The following is a 22,592-nucleotide window of genomic DNA, read 5'->3' as shown; positions in this document are numbered from 1 at the left end:
TGAAAACTACTTTACCACCTAGTGATGACTGTTAACGTGTCACCATCCTCCAGTAAAGCCTTCCGTGTAGAGAGGATCACAGTATGCATAGATTACAGTGTGTATAGATTAGTGTGTACAGTATGTAGATTACAGTGTATATAGATTACAGTATGTATAGATTACAGTGTGTATAATTAGTGTGTATAGATTGCAGTATGCATAGATTAGTGTATAGATTAGTGTGTATAGATTACAGTATGTACAGATTAGTGTATAGTGTGTATAGATTGCAGTATGCATAGATTACAGTATGTATAGATTACAGTGTGTATAGAATACAGTGTATAGATTGCAGTATGCATAGTTTTGTCATAGTTTATGTTGTGTGATTTTTCCCCATTGCCATTTTTCATGATTTTTAATGGTTGCCTATTTTTCCATCAAAAGGATATGGCATGACTTTCCACTCTTTGGAGCTTTTCCTATTTTTTATGAGAAAACAGGAGTATCATTGTAGCTCATCTTCTGGTGAATCATTTCCCTAGACAGCACGCTAGTTCCAAGGCAGAATCTTTGCAAAGGCTCCAATATCAGTACCCTCCAACAGAATGCGAAAGTGCCCCTTCACTGAATCCTGGTGTTGTACTTACGTAAGGGAAATCACAAACTTACTAGGGGAAACAGTCCAGTTACTTTTAACTTTCCTTTCTTGGGTTACTGGTTGGATTGAACATCTTTCAAGTGGATGTCCGTATTTAAAAAAATATTTTATAAGTCAGAGAAAGGGAGGAGGGGGGTGGAGGGGAGAGAGATACAGACAGGAGAGATCTGCCATGCATTGGTTCACACTCTTCAAATGCCAATAGCCAGGGCTGGGCCAGACTGAGCCAGGAGCCGGGAATTCAATCCAGGTCTTCCATGTGGGTGGCAGGAATCCTATAACCTTGAGCCATCCCTGCTGCCTTCCAGGGCATGTCATGGGGAGTGGAGCTGGGACTTGAACCCAGGCACTGTAGTGTGAGATTTGTTTCCCAAGTGGCAACTTAGCCACTGCATTGAAGCCCTGCCCTGTGAGTTGCTGGAGCACAGCATCTGCTCACTGTCCTCATTTTTCAAATTGTAAAAATAATATTTTCCTTACAAGAAATCAAGGCTTGGGGCTGGTACTGTGGTGTAGTAGGTTAAGCCCTGCCTGCAGTGCCAGCATCCCATATGGGCACCAGTTCTGAGTCCTGGCTGCTCTACTTCTGATCCAGCTCCCTGCCAATGGCCTGGGAAAGCAGTGGAAGATGGCCCAAGTGCTTGAGACCCTGCACCTGTGTGGGAGACCTAGAGGAAGCTCCTGCCTGGCTCCTGGCTTTGGATCAGCCTAGTTCTGGCCATTGAGGCCATCTGGGGAGTGACCCAGCGGATGGAAGATGTCTCTCTCTGCCTCTCCCTCTCTCTCTAACTCTGCATCCCAAATAAATAAATCTTAAAAAAAAAAATCAAGGCTTGATTTGTCTGGTTAAATTCTTTAAACAGGAGGTAAAAGCGAGGTTTTTCCTACCTGGGTCCTCATGTGTCTCTATGAGGGTCTATTCATGTGTTCATATGGTCCTCATGTGTATGAGGGTCTGTGTTCATGTGGCCCTCATGTGTATCTCTGAGGGTCTGTTCATGTGGTCATATGGTCCTCATGTGTATCTGTGAGGGTCTGTTCACGTGTTCACATGTTCCTCATGTATATCTGTGAGGGTCTGTCCATGTGTTCTCGTGGTCCTCATGTGTATCTGTGAGGGTCTGTCCACGTGTTCATGTGGCCCTCATGTGTATCTGTGAGGGTCTGTTCTTGTTCACATGTTCCTCATGTGTATCTGTGAGGGTCTGTTTGTGGTCATATGGTCCTCATGTATATGAGGGTCTGTTCACAAGTTCATGTGTTCCTCATGTATCTGTGAGGGTCTGTCCACGTGTTCATGTGGCCCTCATATGTATCTGTGAGGGTCTGTTCACAAGTTCACATGTTCCTCATGTGTATATGTAAGGGTCTGTTCATGTTCACGTGGTCCTCATGTGTATTGGTGAGGGTCTGTTCGTGTTCACGTGTTCTTCATGTATATCTGTGAGGGTCTGTTCATGTGGTCATATGGTCCTCATGTGTATCGGTGAGGGTCTGTTCACAAGTTCACATGTTCCTCATGTGTATATGTAAGGGTCTGTTCATGTTCACGTGGTCCTCATGTATATCTGTAAGGGTCTGTTCGTGTTCACATGTTCCTCATGTGTATCTGCGAGGGTCTGTCCACGTGTTCTCATCCTGTTCCTTTTTCATAGTAATAAAAAGAGGGACTCACTTCACTCAATCAAAATGTAACATGCAGAATTCAAAAATGGAAACAGAAGCTCCTGAAGTCAATCATTTATCACAAAATGAACAATTCCAATTTTTAAACACTTTTCTTCATACTTAACTCAAAATGAGTAAACAGAATTTTATTCAAATTTTAGAAATATCATTTACAGTTAGCCTGAGATTAAGCATGAGGAAGTTCAACCTGAAGTTTGACTTCATTGCCCAAACAGCTAAGCATCTGAACATAAAGCTGAGAATGAACATGCATCATCAAACATAATTAAGGAGCCCAATTACGTTTGACAACGACAGCTGATGCAAACTGAACTGCAGTTTGCTCTGGTCCACGTGATCCTCAGAGCCTACAGGTATCTACGCTTTAGTGATTAAAGTATCCGCAAATGACAAATTTATGAAATGTGTCCGGATGCAGACTTTCAGTTCAGCATTTCTACAGCAGCTGCTTTAGGTGACTGTTTAAAAACAACAACTCCCCAACCCTTATTGTTCAACATGTACTGGAGAACACGCAGCAGCATGGTACAGTTTATAAATATCAAGTTCCTGTAATAAAATATAAAATACAGAGTATCCCTTTTTCAAATAGTAAGTCTCTGAATGCTCCATTCATCCTTTGGTTTCAAACCCACACAGTGCACTCGTATCACGTTGTACATTCAGCACTGAGACAGACACTGTACATCTGTTGGGGGAGGAGGGTGCCGTGGGAACACCAAAGCACTGCACTATAGAAAGTAAACGTTGAAGCAAAAATACTTTCTGAATATATCCTGTACATTATGTAAACAAACATTCAGGGTAAGAACCAACACAGGCCAAAATATTGTCTTCTAGGAAACCAGAGTCTCCCTTCTTTTAAGTCACACACACTGAGGATGTTTTTGTTAAGAAAAAGATTGGAGCCTGTTCCTGCATTTGCTTGTGTGCTTAGAGATCTTGGAAACGAGAAATCACTACATTCATTTGTGAACGGTCTGCCCTCTGCTTCACTGGCTGGCTGCTGAATCAAGGAGCACAGAACTGTCTCAGTCCCTGCTCTTCCTTTAGTACTAGTTAAAGAACAGAATTAGCTCCTCGTTATCATCCGTGTAATCTAGTAATATAAATACATTAAGTGAAGCAGTGAATTTTAAAATTTGTGCAGGGGAAACTAGTTGATTATTTGTTTCCAATAAGGCTAGTAGCAAAATAATTACTACAAAGTCAGTCCAAGCTAGTAGCAAACCCCTGATTTAGCAGGCTGAATCCAAGTTTGAAGTTAGGTAATTGTAATTCCTAAATTACTGTGCAAATCTAGAAACTCCTATGTACAAGAGTGCTGGCAGCATCAAAGCCCTGTGGTAAGAGTACGCAATACTGATCAGGTTTTGAAATGCAAAGATACATGAAGAAATCTGAATGTCTTAATAATGATGTCATAGCAATGGCCTCAGAATTCCCTTAATAAATCAGAAACTAAGACAATTCATTCGTCAATAACGTTCTGAGCCAAAAGCCTAAATCTGAAGCAAGTGATAGACATAAAACCAAAGATGCGTTTCTATTAGGACAATATGCAAGAATTTCAAGCTTGACGTCAACACTCTGCACCAGCAGCGGCCCCTCTGAAAGGAAAGAGCTGAGTCATGACTGTCCCAGCGGCCCCTCTGAAAGGAAAGAGCTGAGTCACGACTGTCCGTCTCTCTTTAGAGCCTCCAGTCTCTGAAGCAGTGCATTTCCAAACGCATCCCGGTAGGCGGGGCTGAGCGTATCCAGCAAGGAGTAGACTGTCTCGTAGTAGGGAGTCTGCAAGTGACCGTCCACTTGGTCAAAGGCATACCCTACCACCTGGAAGGCAAGGCAGCGTGAGTTAGGTGCTCCGTTAGCACTGTGACACAGACAGCAAAATCCACATGTTCACACGGGCCATTCCCTCAAGACACAGTTCTCCACGAACAGTCAGCATCTGTACATTGTAAACGCAATTTATAGTATATACCACACAGCATAGGAACAACACTAGCAAAATGACCCTTTCACAATTTTCTTTCAAAATTTAGGTTTGATTTGCCCACTCCAGCTTCTAAAAGGAATGCAGAAAAAGAATTTTAAAAAACTATACAAAACAGTATTTCATTGTGATGCTAAAACTTGCCTCTGTTTTTTATTTTAAAATTTTTGCCTCTTTTTTACACTATTTAATTCCACACACATTGAGGTCCATTACAATAAGATGCCATATTAGATAATTTATTAATATTTCTATCATTATTTAGTTTGGACCCTTTTTATTTAGTTTTACCTTCTGTAAAGAATTCTAAAAATTGTAATTAGTTTAAATAATGGCTAATTAACAATTATTTTACATGACTGCTTAGCTCATCATTGGCAATCTGAAAGGCCAGTTTCATCTGACAGGGAAAGAGGCTCAATCCTCCGAGACAGGATTGTCTTTCTCTGTGAACACAGCTAAAACTTCCCTCTCTAGTGGAACTGTAGGCTATGCCAGGCCTCACCAGTACAGAATGAGGGAAATTTAGTTTTTGCTGACTTTCTAGAGTCTGTAGACTGCCCATATAAACTCTACATTTCTAGGAGGACTTCTGAGTCCACAGAGGACGCGTTACTGCGAAACAGCAGCTGAGCCCTGTGCTACAGAATGGCAGGGGCGGACGCTCGGGGAAGTGCCCACACCCCTCCTGGTCCCGGCTCTCTCCTGGCGGGACGGCTCGGCCGCCCGGCGCATTCCTGGGGCCGTGGGTTCAGGCTTTACTTTTGGTTTGATTTCCAGCTGCTACACAGGACAGCTATCCAATAAAGGCTTGCTCAGGCAGACCGTACGCAAGCTCTGGCTCACCTCCTATGCGTCAGGTTTTACAGACGATCCAGATCTTTCAGTATCACTTATTCATGTAACTGTCCTCCAAGTCCTTCGTCAGCTTTTTTATCTCCAGGTTACAGACACAGAAGCAGGGGCTCAGAGGGTAGACCAACTCGCCCAACATCCCTCACATTAAGATGCTGTTCATCACAACCCCTTCTGCCTCCCCAGAACCACCTTCTAAGAGAATTCGTTTACTTGGGGTCATTTATCTCTGCCTTTGATTTGCCTATTTATGTTTAAGATCCATTTCTAAACACTATACCACTTGCTACTGTAGCTTTTAGATTTGGAAAGGAGTGCACAAAAGCTAGTTCGCAGGCTAGCCCTAAAACTACGCAGGTAGCTGCCTGGAAGCTGGGAGGGAACGCAGAGTATCCACGACGCTGGCTTTGCAACTTCCTGTCAAGGACCACAGGGCACACACAGACTCATCAGAAGCCAACAGGGCCCTGGGAAACAGAGAAGCCCACACACTGGTCTAATGCGTTGCTATGTGACATTCTGACTTGGCAGCTTCGCCCTCTACCTTACCATCATGTGCAACTACTTAAAAATTTTTGTCATTTTTTAAAATGAAGAAGAATTTGATTAGCACGTTAATGTCGGCACATTTTTAGGGGAGGAAGGTAAGATTTCGAAGCGTACATGCAGCACAGACCGAGCGCATCAGGCAAGCAGCCTTCTCTCTTCCTTATGCTTGGCCTCCCAGCCCCTCTTCCACTCCTCGCACAGCACAGCGAGGCTGCACTGAGAACTACAGTCGCTCACTGCGGTGGGGCCAGGACCTGCCACTTCTCACTGTGCTTTGGCACCTGTTAGCCAACCTCCTTCTAGTCTCCCTGCCCTGGCCCTCCCCAGCCACCGGGGATCACTATTTTAAGCTCAGACTGAACTACTCTCAAAACAGAGAAACACAAAATCGAAGATCAACTGATTCGTGGAGTTAAAGCTAAATTTTAGGTTTTTCTAACATCTATCCCTTTGTTCAGCAGGGTGGAGATTTGCGTAGTAGGATGGCTTGGGCTTCTTTTCCGTAACAGGCTGCCTCTCGGGTGGTGCCTTGTACCCTCGCGAGCGTGTGGCTCTGGCTCGGCCTGTGTGAAGAGCTCTCTGGTGCAAGCAGGCTCGGGCGCTCCCGGGGGCGGGGGCACAACGCTGCGCTCTGCTCTAACTCACCCGAGGGCTGGGCACAGCAGAGCCGGGGGGGCGGGGGCACAACGCTGCGCTCTGCTCTAACTCACCCGAGGGCTGGGGCACAGCAGAGTCGGGGGTGGGGCGGGGGCACAACGCTGCGCTCTGCTCTAACTCACCGAGGGCTGGGGCACAGCAGAGTCGGGGGGGCGGGGGCACAACGTTCTGCTCTGCTCTAACTCACCGAGGGCTGGGGCACAGCAGAGTCGGGGGGGCGGGGGCACAACGTTCTGTTCTGCTCTAACTCACCCGAGGGCTGGGGCACAGCAGAGTCGGGGGGGCTGTTTTCATGGAGGTGGATGAAGATCTTTTCAACACAGCGATGGCAAAACTCACTCATTACAGAGAATGCGTAATTTTGGTGGACACATTTAGCTACAGGTGAATATTAAATTAGTTTTGGGGTTATGATTAAAACAAAATAATATTCTGCAAATCAAATGCTTTCTTGTTTTTGACAAATTTAATTTGTCCATGTTGACTGAAAGGCTAATTCTGAGGAAAAGTTTTCCTTAAGACAAGTTGGGAAGCTCAATGTTCAGTTCCCATTTACACGCTTCCTCCTCCTCACTCCCTCCTCCCTTCTGATAAAGAGATATGGTGCACTTTTATTTCTACAAAGGAAAGTGAGTTACCCTCAGCCCTGCTTCAGTGAGCTCCAGGCAGTACTGGTTCTTTTCCTTCGTTTCCACGTTGATATAGGCCACGTCGTCGGCACAGCGCAGGCTCTTCGAGACGAACATGTTGTTGACAGCAAAGAGAACATCATTTACCACCGCTTCGGCTTCCAGCCTCATGTCTTTCATGTCAGTGCCTTCAAAACCATTAAGGTCTGAACTGTCTTCAAATCCGGACATACTGCTTAGCTCCATGGGATTACAGTCCGTCTCCATTCTGTAAGAAAGCAGACATAAAAACGTGTTTATGGGAAGAGACTCAAAATATTGATTACAATTTGCTTGCCATTGCTACTAAGTCTAAAACATGAGTGAGCTAGTAATGTTGGAGAAAACATTATCTCAAATCATTTAAAGTGGATCTTCATGGCAAAATTAGACGTGTGGGTCTTCAAAAAAATTCTCACTTCCTCACTCTCCCCTAAAATGTCCCACAGTGCTTTGCATTTAAAAATTATAATTTTTAGCTATTTCAAACAGTGCTTCATTAAAAATACCAGTACCTGCTCATTTTTAAATGAAGCTCTTCCTCAAGGATAAATATTTAGAACTGGAACCGCTGAGTCCAAGGACGCACTGTTTCAATTTTGGATGCTCCAATCCAGTCTTCAACAAATGGCTCTGCTGATGCATATGCTATCAGCAGAACATGAAGGACTGTATTTTTTTTACCATACACTTTTTAATTTTTAAAAATTATTGACAATTTAAAAGGCACAGACTGAGAACTCACTATTTTAAAGCGTGTTTCCTGTATAAACATCTTTCTGGGTGTGTACGGGATCTTTTTAGTTCCCACATCATTTAGCTGTAAAATGCAGAAATAGAAACAGACCCAGGTCGTCTACAATCACAAGTCCCATCCTCACCCACCTCTTAGTCGTTCCCTTCAGAACATGCATATGTGGGGCTTTGCTTAAAGCCTCCCCATCCCAGGACTACATTTAAAAAAATCCCCTAATTGTCTTCTAAATTCTCACTCTCTTATTATCTGTATTTAACTCTTTGATCCATCTGGAATTTGTGTAGCTTTATTTTCCAAATGGATAGTCTACTCTCTCAATACCATTTACCAAGTAACTCATTTTTCACCACTTATTTGAACTGGCCAAATATTATATTTTGGAAAATATTTCTTATGCTTACTTGATCCAACATTATTGCCAGGCTGCTGTGTGGCTGCAGCTGACAGGGATATCCTTGGCAGTGAGTATTGTTAAAATTTGGAATATACAAATGAGCAAAGTTAGTGAATGTGAAAGTGTTTTGGACCGTAAAAAGGGCTTTACAAAAAAAGACATGGTGCTTTCTTTTTATGTGGTAGGCTTTAAGAGCAAGGTAAGCTTCTTATTTCTCTCATCCCTTAAGCACCCCCTATCCTGAGTGCAACGTGACTCCTCATTCGTTCACATATCGAATCAATATTCAGTTCCCGGCTACTTGAGCTCTGTGGTCAAGGTCTGGTCCTTCTTCCATTGATACCAGTATTGCACTAGATAGAAGAGTCACTTTTTCCTGACAATGCTAAAAACTTCCATGAACATTTCTGAAGTTACTAACTTGTGCCCTATTTATGTGCTATTCAAAATATTTTAAGTTAGGGGGTTTTAAGTTGGAGGGTTCCTAACCTCAGATGCTCGTTAGAATGGCTTGGGAAGGTTATAAAAACACACATGCATTGACCCCACTGAAGAGACATGGAGTGAAAAATCTCGGGAGCTGGGTATTTTTTCCGAGCTTCCAAGTGGTTCTGTTGGGAAGTCACTGCTCTGCTTCAGGAGCTATCTAGTTCCACCCTGATGCCGCGTGCACATCACCAGGCAACGATGATGAACTATGAAAAGCTACTTTAAAGAAATTACACAGCAAATATACAAATAGTGCGTTCCTCCAAATCTCCTTCAGCCACTTACGAATGCTGGAGCAGTTTGTTAGGTAACTGAAATCTAAAACTGACTTGTGAAAGCATGTGATTTTCTAAAAATTTCTACCTTACTCTATACATAATCAATGTGCCTGTTTAATATATTTGATTTTATATGTCAGAAATGATTTTTTTTTTTACAAGGTTGGTTTTAAATACTCTGGAATGTAATTGCCCATTCTAAATCTATTTTTCTTAAGTAACCAAGTACCTCCATCACAGAGGTCAGAAATAGTAATCATGACATGAAGAAAATGTTTATATGACAGAGTCCAGGAGTCTCTAAGGCTTTTTTATTTGAATAGCAAGAGTCTAATTCCTTGCAGTCAGGACTTTAACAACGAGGAAAGAGGAAGAATCCAGTCCAAGAGTGGAGAAATCCTCACTCGTCACCTAACTTGCTGGCACCGCCTGCAAGAGAGACTGGGAAGAGTCAGGAGAGTTTCTCCAAAATATGGGAATAACATCAAATTCAGAACTTCTGATGAGTTACGGTGATTGACACTTTATTACTGAAGCATTGCACAAATTAGTAACACTTGGAGCTATTAAGGCATTAGTACAACCGATTTTTGTTGGTTGTGACAGCCTCTGCCCCGGCCTATTACCAACCACATGTTCTGACACGCATCATAATGCCCTCTTCCCCTATTTGGTGAAGGAAGGAAGCAATTCAGCCTCACTGACTGTAGCCCCCCGTCACAGACTGTTCTGTCAGTACACGGAACTTGTCCTGATCACTTAGATCCAGACAGCTGTCACAGCCCACAGCCTGCTGCTGCTGGGAGCCAGTAGGCCACAGGCGCTGACAGTGGGAACAGACAGCCAGGAGAGTCACAGAGAAACACAGCCAGAGCCTGATCTGGTTCCCCCTTCCCAGGTATCGGACCCAGTACATCCCCATTAGTTACTGGCAACAGCAGGCATCTGGATTTGGGAGTCTGCCCCAAATGAAAAACTGAAAACTGACCGGCCTAGCTCCACAACAGCCTCATGGAGGGGAAAAGGGTCAAAATGTTTATTTTATTCCTTATTTGAAAGGGGGAGAGAGGATGAATCTTGAAGTGGGGGAGGGGCAGAGCTGGGCACTACGACATGGGATGACCGGTGTCCCAGGCGGTACCCTAACTGCTATGCCAAATGCCTGCCCCAATCTCGTTTCTCTGGAAGAATCTGCCCCCCTCCCCCCATGCAGGCAAAACCAACTTATCATCAGATGAGAACCTAGAGATGAACAGAACCTTCTGTGCTAATGGAAATGCTCTCCGTCGGGGCTGCACAGTCAGCCCTGGTCAAATGTGGCTCTCAAGCACTTGAAGTTTGGCTACTGTGATGGAGGAGCGATTTTAAATTTTTATTTTCATTCTACTACTGTATAGCACAAGTCTAGATATCTGGGAATACGTGTGATGCTATAATGACCTGAGTTTATATTATGGTTAAAAAAAACCCAGTAGATGTAAAGTCATTGAATTAAACTTACAAATGAGTAGCAAAATTTAGAAACTGAGAAACAAATGAATCTTAACAACTCTATGGAGGGGAATAAACCATCATGTTGTTCTACTTCCAACATTTTACAATCTTGTCTAGTTAGATTCTTTATTAATAAAATATCATAATCCACTGTGTACTTATATTCCCAGCACTTTTTTCTAAACACTAGAATATTAATCTACTGTAGCTCTCAGTCTAACTTGGGAAAGAAACAGGCATGTGAAATATACAAATATCAACACCATAATTACATCCAAGAAATGTACTTGAGTGTCCGATAATTACAGAAAACAATGATATATTTTGGTCCTATGACAAACTCCATCACTAGGGAACTTGGTTTGGCCATATAACCTCACTGGGCTAATGGTGTTCTCACGTATAAAACAGGGGAAGCAGACAGGAAATTCTGGCCTGTTCTAGGAGATGACATTCTATGACCTAACTATGACATAATTGTTACTTACAATGGAGCTTGACTCATGGTACAAGTCAGTCAAAATAGTCCTAAATAGGCATGGATAAAAATTTATGGGTAAGCAGAAAGGTCTTTACAAATTTTTGTTTATCCGAGAGGCAGAGATGCAGTGTGCAAACTCCAGTCTATTGGTTTACTCCTCAAACGCTCGCAATGGCCAGGGCGGGGACGGGCTGAAGCCAGCTCAGAACTCAGGCCGATCTCCAGTGTGCGGGGCAGAGAACCGTTCACTTGAGCCATGGCTGCTGCCTCCTATGCTCTGCATCAGCAGGAAGCCGGAATGAGGAGCTAGAGCCAGATATTGAAGCCAGGGGCTCCGGAGTGGGACGTGGGTGTCTTAACTGGTCACTCACTGCGACGCTGAATGCCTGCAACAGCATGAAGGATTCTTCCCAGAGCACAGAGCGCCTGGAGGGGTCAGCGCAGGGGCTGGCGGGAAGGTAAGGGAGCCCAGATGAAACACAGGTCGTTCCAGCGAGGCAGGTAGGGAGGCTCAATCTGACAGGCTGTGAATTTGATTTTGATATATTAGGTTGTTTTAACATCTTGAGAATGCAAATACCAATGTCTTTATATTTAGAGAATTTCTTAGTGGCAGTATACAGTTTTTAAATTCAAGATGGCAACTGCCACTTTTTAAGACGTTCAGACCTTTTACGTTTAAAATTACTGTAAATATTGATATGGCTGCATTTAAATCTACTATCTTGCTGCTTGTTTTCTATTTGTCGCATCTGTACTTTACTCCTTTCTCTTTATTTTTCTGCCTACTTTTGTACTGATCAGTTTTTAGGATTTTTTTAAATAAAGGTTTATTTTATTTATTTGAGAGGCAGAGTTACAGAAAGAGGAGAGATTCCGAGAGAGAGCGTTTCCATCTGCTGGTTCACTCCCCGAATGGCCAACACGGCTGGGGCTGGACCAGGCCAAAGCCAGGAGCTTCATCTGGGTCCCCCACGTGGGTGCAGGGGCACAAGGACTTGAGCTGTCAGCTGCTGCTTTCCCAGGCGCATTAGCAGGGAGCTGCACCGGAAGTGGAGCAGCCGGGACTCAAACTGGCGCTCCCAGGGATGCTGGTGTTGGAGACTACAGTGTAACCCACTGCACCACAACACCAGCCCCAGTTTTAGGATTCTATTTTATGTCATTTGGTGGCTTATTAACTATGTTTTTATTGCATGTTTTTGGTGGTTGCATTAGAATTGAGAGTAAACTGAATCTCTATCATAGTGTATCTTCAAATGATATTACACCACATCATATACAAACAGCAAAAGAACACTGCAAGTGTACACTATACAAATAGTACACTATTTTTGTCATTTTCTTCTACATGTTAGAAACTTCATGATACATGTTTTAAAAATATTTAATTATTTGAAAGGCAAAGCTATAGAAAGGCAGAGGCAGAGACAGAGAGAGGTCTTCCATCCACTGGTTCACTCCCCAGATGGCTGCAACGGCTGGAGGTGTACTGATCCGAAGACGGGAGCCAGGAGCTTTTTCCGGGTCCCCCATGCAGGTGCAGAGGCCCAAGGAGTTGGACCATCTTCTACTGCTTTCCCAGGTCATGGCAGAGAGCTGGATTGGAAGTGGAGCAGCCGGGACTCGCCCATATGGGATGTCAGCACTGCAGGTGGTGGCTTTACCTGCTACGCCACAGTGCCAGCCCCCATATGTTATTATTTTTGCTTAAACAGTAATTATTTTTCACAGAGAGTTAGTTGCTAAGAAAAATTATTTCATATTTAACTACATACTTACCACTTCTGGGGCTCCTGATTCCTTTGATCTATGTCCATATGTGTGATGTTCCATTTCTCCTCCTGCCTTAAGGGCTTCCTTCAGCATGCGAGTATGACTGCTGTTGGCCAGTTCTTCCAGTTTTGGTGTGACTGAATGTCTTCTTATTCTCAGTTTTGAAAGATATTTTTGCTGGATTTAGAATCCTAGGTTGATGTTTTTTTCCCCCAACTCTTCAAAGATGTTTCTCTACTATCATCTTGCTTGCACTGTACCCCTTGAGAAATACAATGTGTTATCTTAGTGCCTCTTGGTAGTTCTTTTCATTTTTCACTTGGGATCTGTTGAGATTCTTGCTTTTATGGGTTTAGTTTTCAATGAACTTGGTAAAATTTTGGCCATGGTTTATTCAAACATTTATCCGTCTTTCCCCTCTTTGCGCACTCTAATTTCATGTATTAGTCCAGGTGAGAAGCTGAATTCTTCCTGCTCTGTTCATGTTTTCAGTTCTACGTTTCATTTTGAGTGTAAGTGTGTGTGCCGTGACGTTCTGGTCAGCAATGAATGGAACTGATGCCAATGGTCTTCTGAGAGTGTATCAGCCTCGGAAGTTGTGGCTTTCTTAGTTTGTGTAAATACACTCTGATGTTTGCACAATGACAAAATTACCGAATGCTGCATTTCTCAGAAAACAGCCCTGATGTTAAGTGACACAGGACTGAAGCTTCAAGGGCTAGATCTTTAAGTTTGCTGATCTTTTCCTCTGCAGTATCTAAGTTATGTGTATTTATAAAAAACATTAGTGTTAAATTTCTCAATATTAGCTTACATTTCTTGATATTTTCTCTGGTTGTGAACATGTGAAATACTTTCAATGTCGTTTGCTAGTTTTGTTGTTCCCTCTGCGTTAATTTCAATTTACAGAATTTTCTCCTCGTTATGGGTTATATTCTGCTGCTTTGCATGCCTGGTAATTTTTGGTTGGATGTTAGACATTATGAATTTGGTGCTAGGTATTTGTATGTTCCTACAACATTAATGAGTATTACCCTGTGATTTGTTTATTTGGAAACAGCTTGATCCTTCTGGGTCTTGCTGTTAGACTTCTTTAGCTGGTACCAGAGCTACATTTAGTCTTTGATGAATTTCGCTCCATTACAGAAACAAAATCTGAGTATTCAATGCTTTGTGAGTCACGAGATTTATCACGTGACAGAACAGGACTGTCACTGGACCTGCTCGAGCTCAGGAAACTTTCCTGTTAATTCTCCTGGGTAGTTTTCCCCCCAGCTTTGGGTAGCGTCCTCATGTGGTGACTGGTGCAGCTGTAGGCAGGAGGGGGACCCTCTGTGTACTTCTATGGCTCTTGCTTTCTGTGAAGCTCTCTACTTCTGAGCATTCTGTCCAAGCTGCCTTGGCCTTTCTGGACTCCTTGTGCCATGTCTTTAATTCAGGAAGAACAGAACCATGAGGTTTTGCCAACCAGTGCCAGAATGGAACCTCTCCAGGCAAACAAAACAAAACAAAAAACAACCACAAAAAATTGGGCAACATAATCACTTTGTTTGTATCTGCTCTGTCAGGAATCACTGCCTGTTACCTGATGCTCAAAGCCTTGAAAGTGGAAATCTACCAGTCATCTGCAATTCTATGTCATCAGTTTTTGTTTCATTGACCCTGGTCTCTCCTATATTACCCTGAACCAACTCTAGCGTCTTGTTGGTTCCTCCCTGAATGAATTAAATACATCTCTGTACGTGCTTACTACACGTCTGTAACATTCATGTTCTGTCAGCCCTTCATGGGAGTCAACTGTGGAGTAGGAATATTCATACAAATTCCTGTGTGTGTAGTAATCACAATTTATTTCCATGTCACTCTGTCAACAATACATTGTTTTACTTGCATAACGTTGTATTAGGAATTGTAAGTAATCTAGAGATGATTTAAAGTATAAAGGAGAATATGTGTACATTATATGCAAATACCACTATATTTTTTTTTAAGGGAATTCAGCATCTGTGGATTTTGGTGTCTGAGGGAGGTCCTGGAACGAATCCCCTGTGGAGACTGAGAGAAGACTTTATTTTCACACTACTTAGAAGACTTTCAATCCTTTCAAAGCCAGCTCAGAAACACCTCCTTCAGGATTCCGTATCTGACCTCCAGATGGACTCAATCACTGGCACGCTCCGCACGTCGGCATTGACGCTGCCGTTCTGCACCTCGTTGTAGGCCCGCAGGCCCATGAAGAGAGCAAGTCTTCACTGAACATTTTCTGAATGAATCAACCACAGGACTGTTCTAACTCTTGGCTTCTCCGCTGTGGCACTCAGTTCTGTGACAAGTGGTATAGGAAGCCACAGGATAAACATGGTAGATATTCTTAGAAAATGCACGCCACCATTATAGCATCAATGTTACGTAATACGATGCAAACCTGCCAAAAGATTTAATGAAGAAAACCACAAACGTTTGGATGTCTCAAGCCATTTGTTTTGCTTCTGACAGGAATATCTGAACAAGAAATACGTGGGTAAAAGGTAAGTTTGAGAAGACTGCCCTAACCCAAGGAATTAACTTGAAAAGAGGAATTCCAGGGCTGTGGTTACTTAGGCGCTCTCTCTGTCTCTCCCAAGATTTATTTATTTAAAAGTCAGAGCTAACAGAGAGGTAGAGAGACAGATCTTCCCATCTGCTGGTTCACTCCCCAGATGGCTGCAATGGTCAGGGTGGGGCCAGAACAGGGTGGGGCTGACGTCAGAAGCCAGGAGCTTCATGTGGGTCTCTCCCTCATGGGTGGCAGGCACCTGAGTACATATGCCGTCTTCTGCTGCTGTCCCAGGCACATTAGCAGGGTGCTGGATTGGAAGTGGACTTGAGGCCGGCGCCGCGGTTCACTAGGCTAATCCTCCGCCTAGCAGCGCCGGCACACCGGGTTCTAGTCCCGGTCGGGGCGCCGGATTCTGTCCCGGTTGCCCCTCTTCCAGGCCAGCTCTTTGCTATGGCCCGGGAGTGCAGTGGAGGATGGCCCAACTGCTTGGGCCCTGCACCCCATGGGAGACCAGGAAAAGCACCTGGCTCCTGGCTCCTGCCATCGGATCAGCGTGGCGCGCAGGCCGCAGTGCGCCGGCCGCGGAGGCCATTGGAGGGTGAACCAACGGCAAGGGAAGACCTTTCTCTCTGTCTCTCTCTCTCACTGTCCACTCTGCCTGTCTAAAGAATAAAAAAAAAAAAAAAAAAAAAAAAAAAAGGAAGTGGACTTGAACTGGCGCCCACAGGGTTGCTAGGTTCACAGGTGGCAGCTTTATCCACTGCACAACACTGGCTCCTAATTTTTTTTTAACTCTTTCTGTGTCAGTTATGCTACTGTTCTCTGTTACAAGTTAGGATAATAGTTTTCATTTTTAAAACATCCTAATTTTTCTACAGCACAAAGGAAATCCATTATTTAAGAAATATCTATTTTTTTTTTTTGACAGGCAGAGTGGACAGTGAGAGAGAGAGAGACAGAGAGAAAGGTCTTCCTTTTGCCGTTGGTTCACTCTCCAATGGCCGCCGTGGGCGGTGCGCTGCGGCCAGCACACTGCGCTGATCCGATGGCAGGAGCCAGGTACTTATCCTGGTCTCCCATGGGGTACAGGGCCCAAGCACTTGGGCCATCCTCCACTGCACTCCCTGGCCACAGCAGAGAGCTGGCCTGGAAGAGGGGCAACTGGGACAGAATCCGGCGCCCCGACTGGGACTAGAACCCGGTGTGCCGGTGCCGCAAGGCGGAGGATTAGCCTAGTGAGCTGAGGCGCCGGCTAAGAAATATCTATTATTACATGTATGTATTGTTCTAATAATGAAAAGCTGACAAATACATCTTGAATTTTTAAAACACATAACATTTAATGTTTTCAATAGCCCTGAGATATGTACACATTTATGTTGAAATGAAAAAATTTAAATCAGAATCATTTATAGTATCACAAATAGGAAGCATTTGTATTTCAAAAAAAGTTATTTTTCCATTTCTACATCAGTTTATTGAATTGCTGCGCACCTGATTCGCAGCAATGACAGAGACATATATTCCACTAGGAACACAAATCAAGCCACCAGGATTGTACAGTGTTTTCTGCTGATTAAGAAATTAGCTTGGGGCCAGTGTGGTATTATGGGTAAAGCCGCCACCTGTGATGCCAGCATCCCAAATGGTTTGTGCCCTGGCTGCTCCATTTCTGACACGGCTCCCTGCTATCGGCCTGGGAGAAGAGTGGAAGATTGCACAAGTGCTTGGGCCCCTGCCACCCATGCGGGAGACTTTGCATGAAGCTCTTGGCTTCAACCAGGCTCCGCCCTGGCCATTGTGGCCACTTGCGGAGTGAACCAGAGGATGGAAGACCCCTTTCTATGTAACTGACTTTCAAATAAATAAATACTAAATTTTTTTAATGTTAGCTCAAGGTAAAGAAATTTAGTGTTAATATGAGGTCAGTTAAACTGTAAATAACCAGTGACATTACCATCCAGTGAACTTTCCCTTCAAAACCAGAAATTGTGAATGCGATTCTAAGAAAAGACGCCTTTTTTTTTTTTTAAGATTTATTTTTATTTATTTGAAAGAGTTAGAGAGAGAGAGGTCTTCCATCCGATGGTTCACTCCCTAAATGGCCGCAACAGCCAGAGCTCCGCCGATCAGAAGCCAGGAGCCAGGAGCCTCCTCTGGGTCTCCCACGCAGGTGCAGGGGCCCAAGGACTTGGACCATCCTCTACTTCTATCCCAGGCCATAGCAGAGAGCTGGATCAGAAGAGGAGCAGCTCGGACTAGAACTGGTGCACATATGGGATGCTGGCGCCTCAGGCCAGGACTTTAACCCGCTGTGCCACAGTGCCGGCCCCAGAAAAAAACTCTTAAAAATTGAATGTTTGATGGGGTTGGTGCTGCGGTGCAGTGGGTTAAAGTCTGCAGTGCTGCATCCCATATGGCCACTGGTTCATGTCCAGGCTGCTCCACTTCTGATCCAGATGTCTGCTGTGGCCTGGGAAAGCAGAAGATGGCCCAGGTCCTTGGGCCCCTGTACCCACATAGAAGACCCAGAAGAAGCTCCTGGCTCTGGATCAGCACAGCTCTGGCCGTTGCAGCCAACTGGAGAGTGAACCAGCGGATGGAAGACCTGTCTCTCTGTCTCTACCTCTCTCTGTAACTCTTTCAAATAAATAAAACTTTAAAAAAAAATTGAATGTTTGAAAAACATACAAGAATCCAAGTTTACTATTTCTATAGTTTTATAAGAAATCAGGATTATTTGGCACTATATTTAAATGAAGTACACTTGTATTCTAACCAACATGAGACAAATCAGTATCTAAAGAGGAATGAGGGCCGGCACTGTGGCGCAGCAAGTTAACACCCTGGCCTGAAGCGGCGGCATCCCATATGGGCACTGGTTCAAGACTCAGCTGCTCCACTTCCGATTCAGCTCTCTGTTATGGCCTGGGAAAGCAGTAGAAGATGGCCCAAGTCCTTGGGCCCCTGCACCTGCGTGGGAGACCCAGAGGAAGCTCCTGGTTCCTGGCTTTGGATCGGCGCAGCTCTGGCCATTGTGGCCAACCAGAGAGTGAACCATCAAATGGAAGACCTCTCTCTCTCTCTGTGTAACTCTGACTTGCAAATAAATAAATAAATCCTTAAAAAAAAGTTATGAAATAGAAAACCTCATTGCCTTGCTTTTAAACTTGAAATGGGTTCTCTACCAGACTCTGAGCTATATTCCACAGCCAGCACTTTGAAGAACTGGAACCCCTTATACTTGCTGTCAGGTATTCTGCTAGATTGTACCACCTTGAACATTTCCAAAGTGACTTCTTAACAACATCATACATTCATTATTTAGGAGCCAGGTTTTTCTCCATCTGTTGGTATTAATTTAGGCTGTGTTCAGTGTTTTTCAAGGATTCATGGAATTGGTTACCAAGATACTGATTACTAAAACCCTTTAACCTCGACTCAATTTACTAGATTTTGTTTTGCTTCATCACAGACTCACTGCAGTGGTCAGAGTTCTCTTTGATGACAAGAACATGGGCACACGGAGACACACAGAGAGTCTGACAAGAACAGCACCAGGAAGGTTTCGGGAGCAGCAGAGAGATCACAACACCCATCCTGGAAGTCTGACTCGTCAGCTGACACTACAGCGGTCAGCAGTGGGCTGGCGCCGTCCTTCTCCTCATAGCATACGTACAGTCCGGGAACTCCTCTCAACACCACTGAGCAGGGACCGCAGTCACTGCTGTGTGGTGCTCCATCGGCCCTCAAGCAGACTGACTGGTGCTAGACTCTTCGATCTGCCCCTTAGTTACACCGGGACTCGCGGCAAGATATCTTCCTGTCTCTCACTCCGTGTTCCTTCTCTCTAAAATGATGCTAATTATAGCACCTACCTTAAAGTGAAATTGAAAGAACTAAATGAATGATAATATGGAAATCGTTTAGAGTGGTGCTGAGCACATGGTAAGCTCAGTAAATATTATCTTTTAATTATTACATATTTTTTTTAAATGAAGTACCAGGGCCGGCACTGTGGCACAGCAGGTTAATGCCCTGGCCTGAGGGACTGGCATCCCATATGGGCACCTGTTTTGAGACCTGGCTGCTCCACTTCCGATCCAGCTCTCTGCTATGGCCCAGGTCCTTGGGCCCCTACACCCGTGTGGGAGACCTGGAAGAAGCTCATGGCTCCTGATCAGCCCAGCTACGGCCGTTGTAGCCATTTGGAGAGTGAATCAGTGGATGGAAGACTTTTCTCTCTCTCTGCCTCTGTCTCTCTGTAACTCTGCCTTTCAAATAAATAAATTAAAAAAAAAAGTATCTAAGAATATCTTTAGGGAAGACAGTGCTGACCATTACACTCAAGCCAGCTGACTCCAAGGTCAACGCTCCTAACATTTTGCAGGGTGGCTGCTGCTGCTGTCCTGTGCGACTCAAGAGCACTGGGACCGGCAGCCTCCACGTCACATTCCTGCTACTTCAGATGCAAATCTTAAAAGAGGTCAAAACCTCTTTTTGGCGTTTCTCTTATTTTCCACCTAACATGGTGAAGGATGATTGTTCTGAAGTGACCTATTTAGCTTCTGATGTATAGCTTCTACTCTGTCACTTTAAACTCTTCAATATAATTCTTAAAAAGCTGACAAAATGTGGTTGGGTAATTAATTATTCTCATCTACCTCAATCAATGTCAGGTGTTAATATTTTGTGCTAGGTACTCTGTCTTCCATAAACACAAACATAGCACTGTGTCTGGGGATGAGTTTGTGTCCTGTTTGGGCTACAGGGATAATAATGACTGGTCCCAAACCTTAACATTTATCTTAGGGCTAGCGTTGTGGCACAAAGAGTTATGCCACAGTCTGCAACACTGGCATTCCATATGAGTGCTGGTTTGAGTACCAGCTGCTCCACTTCTTACCAGCTCCCTGATAATGTACATGGGAGAGCAGCGAAGATGGCCCAAGCACTTGGGCCCCTGCCACCCACGTGGGAGACCCACATGGAGTTCCAGCCTCCTGGCTTCTGTCTGACCCAGCCCTAAGCATTTCAGCCATTTGGGGAGTCAACCAGCTGGTGAAAGATCTCTCTCTGTATCTCCCTAACACTGCCCTTCAAATAAATAAAGAAAATTAAAAAAAAATTATGTTGAAATTCTCCTGAAAAGCATAAAATGCACAAGGAAGCATTTAACACTTTAAATGGAAAAAACCTTCAATTTTAATTTTCCTTTCTGATAAGTGAAATTGCAAGCATCCGTTGACAGTCTGAATGTATTCTACATTGCTAAAGAAACCATGTATTTAAGTCATCGGAAGTAAGTCCAAATCATATTGCTAGGTCAGAAGCCCAGTTCAAAGCTCTCAAGGCCTATTCTACTGCCCTCTCAGATGAGAGCCCAATTTTCATTTTATTATTTATTTATCTGAAAGGCAGAGTTACAGAGAGAGAGAGAGTGAGTGAGCGAGAGAGAGGTTTTCCATCCACTGGTTCACTCCTCAAATGGCCACAACAGCTGGGGCCAGGCCAGGCACTTCTTCCAGGTCTCCCATGTGAGTGCAGGGGCCCAGTCGTCTGCTGCCTTCCCAGGTGCCTTAGCAGGGAGCTGGACTGGAAGTGGAGCAGCAGCACCCAATGGGCTGCCTGCTGTACCACAAGGCAGGCCCCCACCTTTGACTTTTCATATCATTTTCTTTATTCTGCTTTTAGGGAGCCTATTTGATTCAACAAATATCCAGAACCTAACTGCTTCTAACAGGTTTCACTGCTACCACTCTGGTCCAAGCCACCGTCATCTTTCGCCTGCATTACTGCAACACCGTCCTAACTGGTCTGGCTCTGTTCACCTTGGACCCGCCCACCCCCACGCCAGCCTATTCTCAACACCGCAGTTAGCAGGATCCTGCAAACTGAGGCCAGAGGATGTCACTCCTCTCCTCAACCCTCCCATTCAGCCAGAGTGAGAGCCAAAGGCCCAGAACCCTGCAAGACTTCCCGTCCCTCCTCCCAGTCTCTTCTTCCTATTTTACTCACGATTCCCCTTCAACCATCACGCTCGCTCCTCCCCCGTGTCGGGAGACCAACTCTCCAAACATCTGTGCACCTTGCATTCTCCACGTCTCTGCCAAATGTCACCTAGTTGGAGAACACCTTCTCTCACCGTCCGAGGCAAGACAGGCAAACCTCTCGCCTCTGCCCCGCCCGCTGTCTTTCCCTGCCACAGCGCTCACCGCCCCATGGCACGCTGTTACCTATTTCCCCTCCCTTCAACAAAGGGCTCCATGAGAGCAGAGACTTCGCTGTCCCACCGTGGTGTCCCCGGCACTTGGCGCGCAGCCAGTAAACGCTGACTACTGAGTGAACCCCCGCCCCCCCCATCCACACTTTAGAACCGCAGCTCCCGGGACGCTCTGATCTTCGCACACGGAACTGCACCGACTTCCACTCTCTGGACCCCCGGTAAGCGCTTCCCCACGAACGCGGCGCCAGGGAAGGGTCGCTACTGAGGACACTCGGGCTGAGTCTACAACAGGGAGGGGCACCGAGGACCCCGGGGGCCGCACGGTCCCCACGCGGAGAAGCCAGCGTGGACGGGAACGCAACCTCTCCCCATCCGCCAACGCTTCGGGGCTCTGTTAGTGCTTCCAAGGCTTTCGCCAAACAGTTACCGGGGCGGTCAGCACTGTCCTCAGCCCCGCGAATTCACTACCCCACGGCAGGTGCACGGGTGTCAGGGCTTCACGTCCGCTCACCTTCCTAACGATCATCCTCGGACTAAGACACGTTAATACCCTCCCCCTTGCGAAGGAGGCTCGGCGAGCCCGGGGCCGAGCGGTCGCAGGCGCGCACCAGGGCCACGACGCCGACCCGGGACCCCGGCGCGGGTCCCCGGCGGTCAGCGGGCCCTGCCGTCGACCCGAGGCGGCAGTTCTGGCCGCAGATGCTCCAACTCCCGAGTTTCCCGGTCGCTGGTGCCACACGCCCCGGAGGAGCTCGGCGCGCCGCCGGCCGCCGGCCGGCTCCGGGAACAATACCTGAGGAGGCGGGGGCGGACCCTCGGCGCCCAGCGGGCGGGCGCGGAGGCCCGAGGGGCGCCCCGGTCCTCCCCAGCCAGACAGCGGCGCTCCGAGCCGCCGCGCCCGGGGCCCCCGACGACCCGGGCCCGCCCGACCCCTCTCGGCCTGCCGGCCCCGCAGCTCGGGCCTGCCGCGCCGCAGCCCCCGTCCGGGCGGCCCCACGGCCCGCCCGTTCCCCGGAGTCCCCCGCCGCCGCCGCCGCCCGCTCACCTGCGCTCGCCCGCCTTCTCCTCTTCCTCCCTCGGGAGGCCGCCGGAGCCGGCCCG

At 45.8% G+C, this 22,592-nt stretch overlaps 1 protein-coding gene across 4 annotated transcripts; it reads right to left on the bottom strand.

Moving 5' to 3' along the window:
• Positions 1 to 2,419: 2,419 nt before the first annotated feature.
• On the bottom strand, positions 2,420 to 22,591 carry GSKIP (GSK3B interacting protein). 4 transcript variants are annotated; one of them, XM_070065614.2, is made up of 4 exons: positions 22,537 to 22,591; positions 21,284 to 21,385; positions 7,028 to 7,286; positions 2,420 to 4,165 (listed from the first exon to the last, which is right to left on the bottom strand). In XM_070065614.2, exons 2-4 carry the CDS (start codon positions 21,358 to 21,360, stop codon positions 4,004 to 4,006), a joined length of 498 nt encoding a protein of 165 aa, XP_069921715.2. In that variant the 5' UTR covers positions 21,361 to 21,385; positions 22,537 to 22,591; the 3' UTR covers positions 2,420 to 4,003. The 4 variants fall into 4 exon arrangements, with proteins under 4 accessions (XP_069921715.2, XP_069921721.1, XP_089178945.1 ...); XM_070065620.2 differs by lacking the exon at positions 21,284 to 21,385 and adding an exon at positions 12,733 to 15,151; XM_089322819.1 differs by lacking the exon at positions 21,284 to 21,385 and adding an exon at positions 12,733 to 15,049.
• Position 22,592: the final 1 nt, after the last annotated feature.

This window comes from Oryctolagus cuniculus, chromosome 20, assembly GCF_051225735.1.
Source record: "Oryctolagus cuniculus isolate XC-2025 breed Fujian yellow rabbit chromosome 20, ASM5122573v1, whole genome shotgun sequence".
In the NCBI taxonomy this organism is placed as follows: domain Eukaryota; kingdom Metazoa; phylum Chordata; class Mammalia; order Lagomorpha; family Leporidae; genus Oryctolagus; species Oryctolagus cuniculus.
This window is presented reverse-complemented; position numbering and strand designations above follow the sequence as displayed.

Bases quoted from the DNA above. Each gene is read 5' to 3' on its own strand.
- GSKIP (XM_070065614.2), bottom strand. From the start codon at position 21,360: ATGCAAGGTGCACAGATGTTTGGAGAGTTGGTCTCCCGACACGGGGGA. The intron at 7,287-21,283 runs GTGAGTAAAATA...GCTTTCTTACAG, and splicing joins GTGATGGTTGAAGGGGAATC to AATGGAGACGGACTGTAATC. The intron at 4,166-7,027 runs GTAACTCACTTT...CTTGCCTTCCAG, and splicing joins TCACTGAAGCAGGGCTGAGG to GTGGTAGGGTATGCCTTTGA.